Below are 12,085 nucleotides of genomic sequence, written 5' to 3' on the forward strand. Positions count from 1 at the left end.
GGAGGCATTGCATCAACTTTTTGGAAGGCACTCTAAGCAATATCGCCTCACACGGCGATACGCAATGGCAATACTCAGCACCAACCCTGGTAGTAGTGCTTTTGTACACAGAGATGGAGCATTCTTTCAGAGGATGTATATTTGTCTTGATGCATGCAAGAAGGGGTTCATACATGGTTGTCGGCCCATAATTTGTTTAGATGCTTGTCATCTGAAGGGGGACTATGGGGGGCAATTGTTGTGTGCCATAGGCAAGGATGGCAACGACGATATGTTCCCCATTGCAATTGTTGTGGCCGAGGCAGAGACAAGAGATTCATGGCAGTGGTTTATTGCCATTTTATTGGAGGACTTATGCGGGCCAGATGGCGGACTTGGTTGGACTATAATGTCTGACAGACAGAAGGTATTTGGTGTAAAATACTATTTATGTTCTTATTGTATTATTTTATTCCTTTATGTTATTACATATAATTTAACATAAATTTATGTGTGTAGGGGCTTGGAATTGCGGTTGAGGCTGTGTTGCCACACGCTGAGCATCGCTTTTGTGTTCGGCACCTACATGCGAACCTCAAAGCGAAAGGCTACACAGGGAAAGCTATGAAGGATGAGTTGTGGGGGGCTGCACGTGCCTCCAATGTTTATGCGTTTGACCATCACATGCGGAATATAATGTCAATGGAGAAAGGTGCACACGATTACCTTAGTGGTGTACCTAAGGCATCATGGTCCAGACATGCTTTCAACTGCCAAACCAAAAGTGATATGTTATTAAACAACTTGGTTGAGAGCTTTAACGCGTGGATTAAGGAAGCTAGGATTAAGCCTATACTGACTATGCTTGAAGAAATTCGTCTGCAAATAATGGCACGCTTCCAGCAGAAAAGGAATGGAATCCGGTCGACGCACTACACAATATGTCCAAAGATCCAGAAAAAATTGGAGAGGTCAAAAAGCGATGCAAGGAATTGTATTAGTTGGTGGCAGAATGAGTTGGAGTTTGAGATCGAGCACATATACGAGCCACGGCGTTTAGTCCGGTTAGATCATCGTACATGCACATGTGGAAGATGGCAGGTGAGTGGGATCCCTTGCTCACATGCTTGTGCTGCAATTTACATGCATAAACAAAAAACAGAGGATTATTTGGATGATTATTACAAGATGGACAAGTATATGCAAGGATATGCAGCTCGAGTTTATGGCATGGAAGGTCCGCAGACATGGCCAGCTGATGATCCATGCGATGAAATCCAGCCACCTATCATTAGAAGGGCTCCTGGTCGACCAAAGATTAGTAGGCGAAAAGATGTAGATGAGCCGACTAACCCCTACAAGCTAACCCGTAGTGGATATATCGTTAAATGTGGAAATTGTGGGGGTTTAGGGCATAATTATAAAGGTTGTCATTTACCTTTGAACCCGGACCGGAAGAGGTGGAAACCGAAGAAATATAAGCCGAAAAAAGATGCTGCTCAAGCACAGGTAAAACAAATACATTTTACAACGTAAGGTTCATATTCCAAAATTTGTTAACTTAATTATTATTGTACAAGTAATATAATAATTATTAAATTTTGTAGGTAGATCTTGTTGGATTGTCTCTCTGATTCTGATTGGGTGTTGGAAATTTTGTGTAGATTTTTGTAAGTTTTTGGTTTGGCAATGGAACTGATTTAGTTGTTGTTTTGGCCAAATTTAGTGGAATGTTCTCATGCTGAAATTTATGGAGATTGTTTTGATGTTCTGATTTGTGTTTAACCGATTATGGTTTAGTTTTGGGTTGGTTTCCGATTTTTGTTTTTTGGCTAAAATGAAGTTTTAGTTCTTGGTCCATACCGATTGGGGAGAGTTGAACACAAATTTGTGGGTTGATTTCCTGGATATTTGTGGACATTGGCTGAAACTGAAAAAGCTAAAGTAACGGATTTCTGGGGTTATTTCTGGTGGAGTTTTCGATGGAAAATGGGTGTTTTGATTGAATTGTTTGGTGGTTTGAGGATGTTTCCCTTGATTAAGGCATGATATCTCTTATTGTTTTGTGAGTGATGAAGTGTTGTTACTTGATTGGATAAATTATTACAAGTTGGATTGTGAAGATGAAAAATAATTCTTGTTATTGGTTGTTGAAGGATGTATCTTAAGAATGCTTGGTTATCTTGGTTTGTTGTGGTACATAGATGAAGTTATGGAAGCTACATGTGGAATAGAAATTACTTGAAATAAAGGGTTGTTTTGGCTATTAGAATTAGAAAATATTTTTGAGTTTTGTAAATAGTGATAATAGTATGATACCCTTTTTGGTGGGCGGATTTAGAGTTTCTAGAATATGTTTATACTATGTCAAAGAGCTATTTTCCATACGTTGAGACATATAGGTTGCTGCATCTGTGATTGTTAATGCAACCAAATTTCTATGTTGGCTTTGGACGCTATTGGTGTTTTGGGTTGTTATTGTGGGTAAGGAACCAAGATGATTATAAACGTACACTCATGATTAATGGGGTTTAAAGCTGCTGGAATTCTTGGGGGGATAAAGAGAGAACATGAAAAATTATCGGGCGTAAGTTGTCCACATTCTCTTTTTTTTTTTTTTTTTTTTTTTTTTTTTTTTTTTATTTATGTCGGGGAACCTATTTAAGGCAGGGCCCTTTGTCCACATTCATAAAAGACTGGACATCATGTTTTGATTGTAAATGCTTGCTGGAAAATAATTACTTGTTAGCTATTTTGAGGAGATGTTAATAGTAAATTACTGAGGTTTAAACATGCTCATTGGGTTACTAAGGTTGCTGTATTTTGAGTTACTTACATGGGTATATTCTAGACAGCTTTACTGTTGAGTTAAACTTGATGCTTATGTTGTAGGAAATGGATGTTGACTTATTTACTTGATGTCCATCTATAAGCGAGAATCATGATATCTTGACTTTTTATCAAGTTTTACATATGGTGAATAAGCATTTAAGCTTTTTTTTTTTTTTTAACACATTTTTTTGGATCCGAACATGAACCACAGGCAGAGGCAGAAGCCCACGGGTCATCACAGCAAAGTGTACGTACACGTAGGGCTACTCAGGCACAGGTAAAATCCAAGTTTTTTTGTGGTTAAGAAAACTCTTATTTCACGATGATTCCCCCGCGCCCCCCCCCTTTTTTTTTAACGCATTTTTTGGATCCCAACATGAATCACAGGCAGCGGCAGAAGCCCACGAGTCATCACAGCCAAGTGTGCGTACACGTAGGGCTACTCAGTCACAGGTAAAATTCAAGTTTTTAAACTCTTATTTTTTTATTTTTTTTTTATTAACAAAACTGTTATTTCCCGATGACTCCGTAGCTGCCCACTAATATCTGAATGTTTGAAATTGGTGATTTAATTTAGTAAATTAGTCTGCAGTGTTTTTTTTGTACTTAAAAAACTCATATACTTGTGCTTAATTTGTAATATTCACACTGATTTCCGGTTTTTCTTCTTTTTTCTTCTTTTTTTTTTTTTGGTATCTGCAAATAATTATTATTTTTGTTAACGCATCCTTTGGATCCCAACATGAACCACAGGCAGAAGCAACAGCGGAATCATCACATCGTGGTAGTACACGTAGGGCTACACGTGTACTAAGAAGCCGTGGAAGTAGTGCCACGCAATGATCACAAGCTGAAACTTATCAGATCTCTTCATTTTGCCTTTTTCCCGCATACCCATTTTATAATCAAGTGATATGTCGGGTTTTTTTGGTTTTATGTTTGTAATATAAAAACAATTGGGGTATTCATTTTGGGACTTTATGTGCTTGTTAGCTTCAATGTTGTTCATTAAGCATTAAACGTGTACTGTTAGTTATTGAATTACATTTTTAAATTTCGTCATGACAATTACCAATTCCAGATTGTATTAGTGGACGGATAAAATTAATTATGCCTGCAAATTATATTGTAGGGTTCAATATTTCAGACTTAAGAGCAACATACAAATAATCATAAATTGCCGCATACAAATAAAACTAATGCATGGAAATAGTTGTTCCATAAAAGTAATCAGCCGACCTGATAATTACGAACAACCTGATAATTACGAACAAGCAGGATTTTTACATAATTGTTACATAGAAGCCATAACCATATATCCACGTGGACAACATAGGTAAGTAAACAATATCCTTGACAACAACAAAACAGATAGTCTATTTCACTGATAATAATCTAATTGCGTCATTCCAATGCCTCAATGCCCCATCAACCTTAGACAAATCAACAGTACACAAATCACCAACAAAAAAACCAACAAATATGTTTGGATCTTTAGTTTGCCCCTAAGTAATGACACTTCACATTTCAGGGAATGAACTTGTTTATACAGCGCAGGTAGGACCTCCCTTCCGCGAGCACAGGTTTCTTTGTCATACCATTGGAAAAAAGGACATTGGCCAGCTTTCTGTAATTACACAAAAAAAAATCTGATAATTACGAACAAGCACAAAGTAATAACTATTTCGTAAAACCAAATTATCCAAATTCAAATACCTTTTTATGGTCATACATAGCACACCCATAGAATCGCCTCCCAGGATTTTTTATAGTAGTGGATGTTATAATTGGGCTTGTAAGTCCGCACCTACACTGCACAGGTTCCATATCCTCTTTCACCGATGATGTTATAGATGCCGACGACATTGACTGCTCATTCTACGGTGAAACCCACAATTATTAGAAGTAATCACAATTCCCTAATGGGTTTCACTAATTAAAATTCACAAACCTTTTTCATCTTCCCATCGTAGAATTCGCTTTCATTGTCTCCTATCCCGAAATCTTTCTTCCTCATGTTCATCTTATAATATGAACCTAACAATATATAACTGACATGTGAGAGAATAATCAAGCTCATAAAAGAAAAATAAAATCAAGCTTGCCAAAAGATTATTCTCACTTCAATTTGTAATCTAAACAATACTGGGAAAAATAATGTACCCTAAACCCTAACCGATAGATAATCACATTGTTTAAAATGTGATTCCCCTACAGAAATAGTACTGCTCAATTTGTAATCTAAACAATACTAAGTTGTTAGTGTAGTAGCTAGAGATGGTATATGAGCATAGTGGGCTCCCTACAAACATGCAAATATGCAGTGTAATCAAGCATGCAATAAGAAGAAATTAGCCATAGCATCCAACCACGTATATAATACTGCTCAATTGTAGAATGATGAAACTTCCCTAAAAAAATTTACAAAGTCATTAAAACCCAACCAACCACAATCTATCATATCCCAACAATAATACCACTTTTTTCTCCATTGAAAAATACTTTTCTTCCAAATGTTAATACTAATATGATTAACATTTCTTTCAGTAATTGACCTTTCTTCTCATCAACTAAAAAAGGTGGCAACAATATTGGAGGACCTAAAAACAAAGACATGCATAGAAAAGTATGGCAAGTATGGCATGAACTATTAGGTAAAAAAAAAAAATTCAAAAAATACTGCTCAATTGTAGAATGATGAAACTGGCGTAAACTATGCACAAAGAATTCCTATTTTCATGTCCTCGGCAATCCACCATTTGAGTAGAGAAGCAACAAAATAAAATAAATAATTATACAGATGAAACAATCCCCCTTGACCAACTTGCCAGTGCACACGAAAAAAACAGTCTCTTTCCAGGACCACAACCAAGGTGGACCACACCCACTGCCAATCAACAATAATATTGGCTCAAAAGTGGAATATTAGACAGATGTTGGACAAAAAATGGTTGGGGATGGGGTTTCGACCAAAAGCTTCCAACACAACAAGAAAATTCAAAACACAACTATTAAAGGCTTCCATTTCAGTCAATCAACAAAACCCACAGAGAAATTTCGGAAAATACCTTCGTCGAAACCAGATTTTTCCAATTCAAAATAGTGTGAATCGACAGAAACGTAGCCGGAAAAGTGACGCCGGAATTGGTGGTCCAAAACGGTGGGTACTGTCGCCGGTGGCCTCTGTCGCCGGTGGGTTCTGTCTCCGGTGGTTCTGTCGCCGGCGGGGTCTGGGTCGGTGGCGTCTGCTGCGTCGCTGGCTTGCCGCTGGTTGTCTCGGGTGGTTCGTAGCATCCGTATGGTCCGTATGGAAGGGTTTCAAAAAAGAAGCCATCTAGTTATATAAAACTCACCGTTTTGGATGGTCCAAAACGGTGAGTTTTATATCCTACGTGTCCAATGTGAACACGTAGGATACAAAAATTCCACTTAGGTGGACTTAAGTGAAACGGTTCGTTTCATTCAAATAACGGCAGTTACCAAAAATTAACGGTATGGAGTTTCTAGTAGTTTCGAGTGACCCAAGGACTAAATTTTCGAAAAAAAAAACCCAGGGAGTTTTTAATAAAGGCGCGTTTACCTAAGGATTTTATATACAATTTCCCTTTTCTTTATCCTAATCGGACTTGAACTTAAATCTCCGAAATTTCTAGGTTTCCTAGGGCTTTTAGGACTGGCTTGCTCCCTATAAATAGACCCTTAACCTTCAAGAGAAGGTGTGCTTAGTTTTAAATACAAAAATCTTCTTGGAGGCTTGACAAGTTGAAGAGGAGATAATCCATGGCAGGAGGCCATCCTAGCACCCCGATGAACGGCTAATTCTGTAATAGGGTGTTGATGTAGCCCTATCCAAGCACAATGGTTTGATTGTATTTACTTTCTAGATTTTCAATTTAAGCATGTTGATTGTATAACTATGAGGATTGCTACAATTGATTTATGTTCTTAATTATTAAATGCAATTGTTCTTAAATTCCAATATCAATATTTGTGAAATTATTCTCTTGTCTTAGAAAGTATTTTACTTTTATTGAAATCAAATCATTCTTGTTTTCTGTGATTATGAGGATGATGGTTATACAATGGGTTTAATTGACATATGATCAATAGGATTTGATAGGCCATGCTTAGGGAAGACGGATTGTACTACACCCTAGTTTAGTGTAATTTAGGTAGACAATCCGTGCCAACCGAAGATGGGTTACACTTATTCATTGATTGTATGTATCCTGTTAAAGAATTTGATAATTTATACCTAGGAAAGACGGGTTGTACCGCATCTTAGTGATTAGGTGGACGATCCGTGCCAACCGAAGATAGATTATGCATATTCTTTAATAAGGTAGTTTCTTGTTTATTTATAACATGCATAGAATGAATTTCTGGGATTAATTATGATTAGCCATTGTTGTGTGGATAGAGGTGAAGTCAATACCCTACACTCTCTCTCTCTCTCTCTCTTATTTTATATCTCTTTTATTTTCATGCACTTTAGTTTTAAAGAAAATCAAATCAAAGATCTTTTTAATTAAGTTAATTTTAATCTTTCAAATTTTGATAATAAACCCCTGCAGTCCTTGAGGTTCGACATCCTCTCTATAGCCCTATCCTACAGGATTCGTACTATCGCGAGTGGTTATTTTTATTATTGATACTCGAGTACCTCCACGTGTCGGCTGCAGGGGCCCGCCTTTCTCGGCGCATTTAATGCGCATGTTTCCGAGGCGAACCTTTATAAAAGGTGGTTTCTTCTCTTTTTCCTTCACTTTCTTCATTTTCTGGTAGGAGCTTTCTCTTCTGAATTTTCTTCGTTTTCTGAGAGTCTTCTTCTTTCCCTTTTTCCTTTTCCATCCTTTAACGACCATGTCTAGTGATGAGGGTTCAGGCTCAGATAGTCTCAGTGGCAATACTTACCCAGCCTTCTGGCGGCTAGAATTAACCAAGGTTGATGAGGGCAGGATCCGGGAAGAATGTTTTATTCTCAAGTCGGTGAAGCTTCGGTTCGACAACGAATATATGGGTACCATTGTGCGTGCTGATGCGCACGAAGTCTATTTGTACGGGACCATGTTTTGTGCCGGTTTCCGATTGCCCTTCCCACGGGTAGTACGAAAGCTGCTGAGCCATGTGAACTTGGCTCCAAATCAAATTGTGCCCAATGCATGGAGGTTGTTCTATGCCTGCCTTATGCTTTGGCCCATGGCTCTCGGACCAAGGCAATTTCTCTCTGCACTAGAGTTTTTATGGGTATACCGACTCCAAAAGAACCTAAAGTGTGAAGGCCTGTACAACTTCCAGTCTCGACAGGGGAAGTTCATCCATATGGACGGCAAATATTCCAGCAACCACGGGAGGAAGAGTAAATACTTTTTTGCTATGGGTCAATGGGAGTTTTATCCCACTGAAGTTGCCAAAGGTCCGAGAGTGCCTCGGGAAACATGTGTTCGTGCGGGAAACGCAGCTAAAGAACCAAGCCTTACTGACAATGAGCAGCGCCTTGTGAACAAAGTTTTGGCGTGGGCTCAGAAACATGAGAGTCTGATGAGCTACACCAGACTAATTAGGGCGGCCTTGAAACCCTTGAGGGAGGTGCTGGTGGAACAAAGAAAAGACTTGCTTATGAAATTGTCCAAGACCCAAAGCTTGTCAGCTGAGATCCTCTAGCGGCAAATACTCAAGGGGCTACCCCCCTAAAACCCATACTTGATAAAGGCAAGAGTAAGGTGGTGGAGTTGCCAAAACAGAAGAATTTTCCACTTCATACGGGTGGGCCTTTAAAAATAAGTGGGGACCTGACCAACCTGCGGCTCCACAACTTCGAACCTTGGGGCCTCTAAAGATGGATGCCAAGGCCAAAAACCCAGAACTCCTCCTCCTCGAGTAGCCAGGGTTTTGAAGTTGGTAGATGAGCCTGAGGAGCCCGAGGCTCCTCAACTAAAAAAGAGGAGACTAGTGAAGGCGGCGGAGGCAAAAGTGCAGGATCAGTTTCCATCTTCTTGGCCGCTAGGAGGAGGACTGGTCCTAAGCCCGTGGTGAAACCTGCGGTAGGAGTCGAGGCTATCCTCGCAAATAAGCCCATCTCGGCGCGGCCGTTGAATGCTACTCCGTTAGTCTCGGTTGGTGCTGTTGCTAGGACCACAATCCCCATCGAGTCCGCGTCATTTCAACCCTTGGGCTCAAACATCCAACACATCTTGGATGAGATAGAGCTAGAGGAACACTCGGAGAGCTCTGTAGGGATGGTGCGTGAAAAGGCCGAGTGGTATTCTACAGCGACGGAGGAAGGTCTAAGGCCTCGGCCTCTATCTCCTATTGCTGAGGATGAGCCCATAGCTCAGGCTTCGAAACCTGGAAAGGCTAAGATGCCCACACCATCCTGTGCCGAGAAGGCTTCTGCTGCCGAGGCCTCGTCTTCTTCCGATTTTCTAATAAGGCCTCAAGGGGTGGATTTGACTGTTGGCGGGCCCCTTGCTAAGTTCAGTGGTAATTTGAAGGGCAACCCTTTCCAAGCCTTGGTGGATTTAATTCCCCACAAGAGCCTAACAATGGAATGTGACACATCTACTCAAAGCATGACTGAGCAAATGATTTTCTTCCAACTTTTTGTGAGTATATTACCTTTCTCCTTTTTTCTGTTATATATATATATATACTGATCATATTTTGTTACAGAGCATCATGAAGTCATTGGTCTTGTACTGCTACTTCCGAAAGGTGGCCACAGACTCAGCTACGAGACAAACAATCTCAAAGACAAGGTTGCTGACCTGGAAGACGAGAAAGCCAAGTTGAAAGAAACTGTGGCTAGGCAAGATGTGGAGCTACTGCCCTTGGGTCGACAACAATCTATGATGCAAGTTGAGGCCTCCGAGACTGCTGCGGCTAGGGTAAGAGCTGAATTTTAGGCCAATGAGCTGTCGACTGAGATTGAAGGTCTCCGAGCTGAAGTGAACCGACTTCAGGAGGACAACTCCATCATTAGGGAGGATCTAAGCCAACTGGAGGAAACGCATGCGGGGGTCTCAAATCAGCTGAAATTGGCCTAGGCTGAGGTCACAGATCAAAAAGCCTTAGTAATGAAGGCGACTGAAGCCAAGGTTGTCACCGAGGAGAAACTTAAATTCTTCAAGGACTAGCATGTCCAGGTGAGGGCTCAACTGAAGGAAGCCAAGACCCAAGCTGCCAATTATCTGCGCCAGTTGTCCTTCGCCTCATGGACTCGAAACTCTGCCTGGGCTGATGTGCTATTCTAGGCTTCGTAACCTTCCAAGCTTGGGCTAAGGATCCGACACTCTCAATTGATCTTGACAAGGTGAAGATTGAAGACATCCCTTATTCAGATGCAGCTATGGCACAGTTGGTTAACCTTGGCCAAGAAGAAATGCCCGATGCAGCAGGCATAAAAGAATTTTTCTATGATCCTTTCACGGATCAACAGTGCCAAGGTACCGAGGCTGTCCCTGGTAATGTAGAATCTGCAGAGGCCGACATTGCTGAGTCTACATCTGTCGAGGTCCCTGATGCTGTTCCTGCTTTTGACCCCAAAGAGGGACAATGTATAATCCTTAAAGGATTTTTTGTATATATCTCAATTCTCTTAATGAAATGAGTTTTTGTATATTTTTTTGTGTTTAACTGTTTGAAAAACATCGTAAGTCTAACATCAGGTCTCGAAAAAATAACACTTTGGTTATTTTTTAAGATAGTTTCAACTCATAACACCCTTTGATGTTTGCTTTTAGGTTAAAGCAGTTAAAAGGAACCATAATTATGTTTCTCCGAGTTTGGTTTCGGGAAAGCTTTTAGGCTTTAGATTTTACTTAGATTTAACCATAGTTATGTTTCTCCGAGTTGGGTGTCGGGAAATCTCTTAGGTTTTTGAACTATGGGTTATGTTAAGCTTACAGAGAGCTTTTTCAGCTACGTCTCTTTAGGACTCGGAAAAGCCTCTTCAGCTGTACTTTCCGAGACTTATATTTTTGTTAACAAAGCTTCTTCAGTTGTACTCATGAACTTTAAATGCTGCTTAACTCCGAGATACTTTATTCATTGGAATGAAAATAATGAAAAGAAAAAGAAATCATATATTACAGCATCTTAGACATAGTACTTTTTAAGGTGTTTAGCATTCCATGGCCTCGGAAGAGCCTTACCTTTAGAATCTTCCAAGTGGTACGCTCCTTCCCTTTTGCACTCAATCACCCTGTAGGGTCCTTCCAAGTTAGGAGCCAGCTTTCCCTCAGCTAGGTCCTTGGTCGCTAGCGTGACTCTACGTTGGATCATATCTCCAACTTTGAAGCTCCGAGGCTTGACCTTTCTATTGAAATACCGAGCTACTCTTGCCTGGTGTGCTGACATAGTCACTTGGGCTTGATCCCGTTTCTCTTGTAGCAAGTCCAGGTGTAGCTGTAAGCCCTCGTTACTGGTCTCGGGCTGGAAGGTCTCTACACGATAGCTGCCTGAGCCTACCTCGGCTGGGATGACCGCCTCAGTTCTGAATGCCAAGGCATATGGTGTCTCCTCGGTTGGAGTTCTTTTGTTTGTCCAGTATGCCCTCAAAACTTCTCGAAGGTCTTCTGCCCACTCTCCTTTGCGATCATCAAGTTTTTTCTTCAAGATTTTGAAGATTGTTTTGTTGGTGGCCTCTACTTACCCGTTCACCTGAGGGTGCCTCGGAGATGAGTAGTAATTCCTTACACGGAGTTTGGTACACCAGATTCGGAATGAGTCACAGTCGAATTGCTTGCCGTTATCCGTAACGAATGCATGGGGAATGTCGTACTGGCATATGATGTTCTTCCATAAAACCGTTCTATCGCATTGGCTGTGATATTCAATAAAGCTTCAACCTCTACTCATTTGGTGAAATAATCCACAACGACAACTGCAAACCGTACACCCCCCTTGCCACGAGGCAATGGTCCCACTATGTATATCCCCCATTGTGAGAAGGGCCAAGGTGAAGAGATTGCACTCAGGTCTTCAGGGGATTGGTGAGTAACATTAGCGAATCGCTGGCACTTGTCACAATCTCTGACTAATTCTGCCGAGTCTCGACTCATGTTGGGCTAATAGAAACCTGCTCGGACAGTTTTGTGTGCCATTATTCTAGCTCTAGAATGGTTTCCACAGACCCCTTCATGGATCTCTCCGAGGATATAATTCCCTTCCACTCTTGAAACACATTTGAGGAGTGGTAACATGAAACCCCTTTTGTAAAGAGTTCCATTTACCATTGTAAACCTCATAGCTCTTATCCTCAACCGAGTAGCTA

The 12,085-nt window shown here is 40.6% G+C and overlaps 2 protein-coding genes across 2 annotated transcripts; one reads left to right on the forward strand and one right to left on the reverse strand.

Annotated features, from left to right (window-relative positions):
* The first annotated feature begins 256 nt into the window (after positions 1 to 256).
* On the forward strand, positions 257 to 1,613 carry LOC148588181 (uncharacterized). Its single transcript, XM_088514570.1, has 3 exons — positions 257 to 406; positions 499 to 1,488; positions 1,587 to 1,613. Exons 1-3 carry the CDS (start codon positions 272 to 274, stop codon positions 1,611 to 1,613), a joined length of 1,152 nt encoding a protein of 383 aa, XP_088370696.1. The 5' UTR covers positions 257 to 271.
* A 9,295-nt stretch (positions 1,614 to 10,908) lies between these two features.
* Positions 10,909 to 12,047, reverse strand: LOC148588182 (uncharacterized). Its single transcript, XM_088514575.1, has 2 exons — positions 11,891 to 12,047; positions 10,909 to 11,399 (listed from the first exon to the last, which is right to left on the reverse strand). Exons 1-2 carry the CDS (start codon positions 12,045 to 12,047, stop codon positions 10,909 to 10,911), a joined length of 648 nt encoding a protein of 215 aa, XP_088370701.1.
* Between the last annotated feature and the right edge of the window lie 38 nt (positions 12,048 to 12,085).

This window comes from Corylus avellana, chromosome 1 (genome assembly GCF_965113065.1).
Source record: "Corylus avellana chromosome 1, dhCorAvel1.hap1.2, whole genome shotgun sequence".
Lineage (NCBI taxonomy): Eukaryota > Viridiplantae > Streptophyta > Magnoliopsida > Fagales > Betulaceae > Corylus > Corylus avellana.

Bases quoted from the DNA above. Each gene is read 5' to 3' on its own strand.
- LOC148588182 (XM_088514575.1), bottom strand. From the start codon at position 12,047: ATGGTAAATGGAACTCTTTACAAAAGGGGTTTCATGTTACCACTCCTC. The intron at 11,400-11,890 runs GTTTCTATTAGC...ATGATCGCAAAG, and splicing joins ACACAAAACTGTCCGAGCAG to GAGAGTGGGCAGAAGACCTT.
- LOC148588181 (XM_088514570.1), top strand. From the start codon at position 272: ATGTTCCCCATTGCAATTGTTGTGGCCGAGGCAGAGACAAGAGATTCA. The intron at 407-498 runs GTATTTGGTGTA...TTATGTGTGTAG, and splicing joins TAATGTCTGACAGACAGAAG to GGGCTTGGAATTGCGGTTGA. The intron at 1,489-1,586 runs GTAAAACAAATA...TAAATTTTGTAG, and splicing joins AAGATGCTGCTCAAGCACAG to GTAGATCTTGTTGGATTGTC.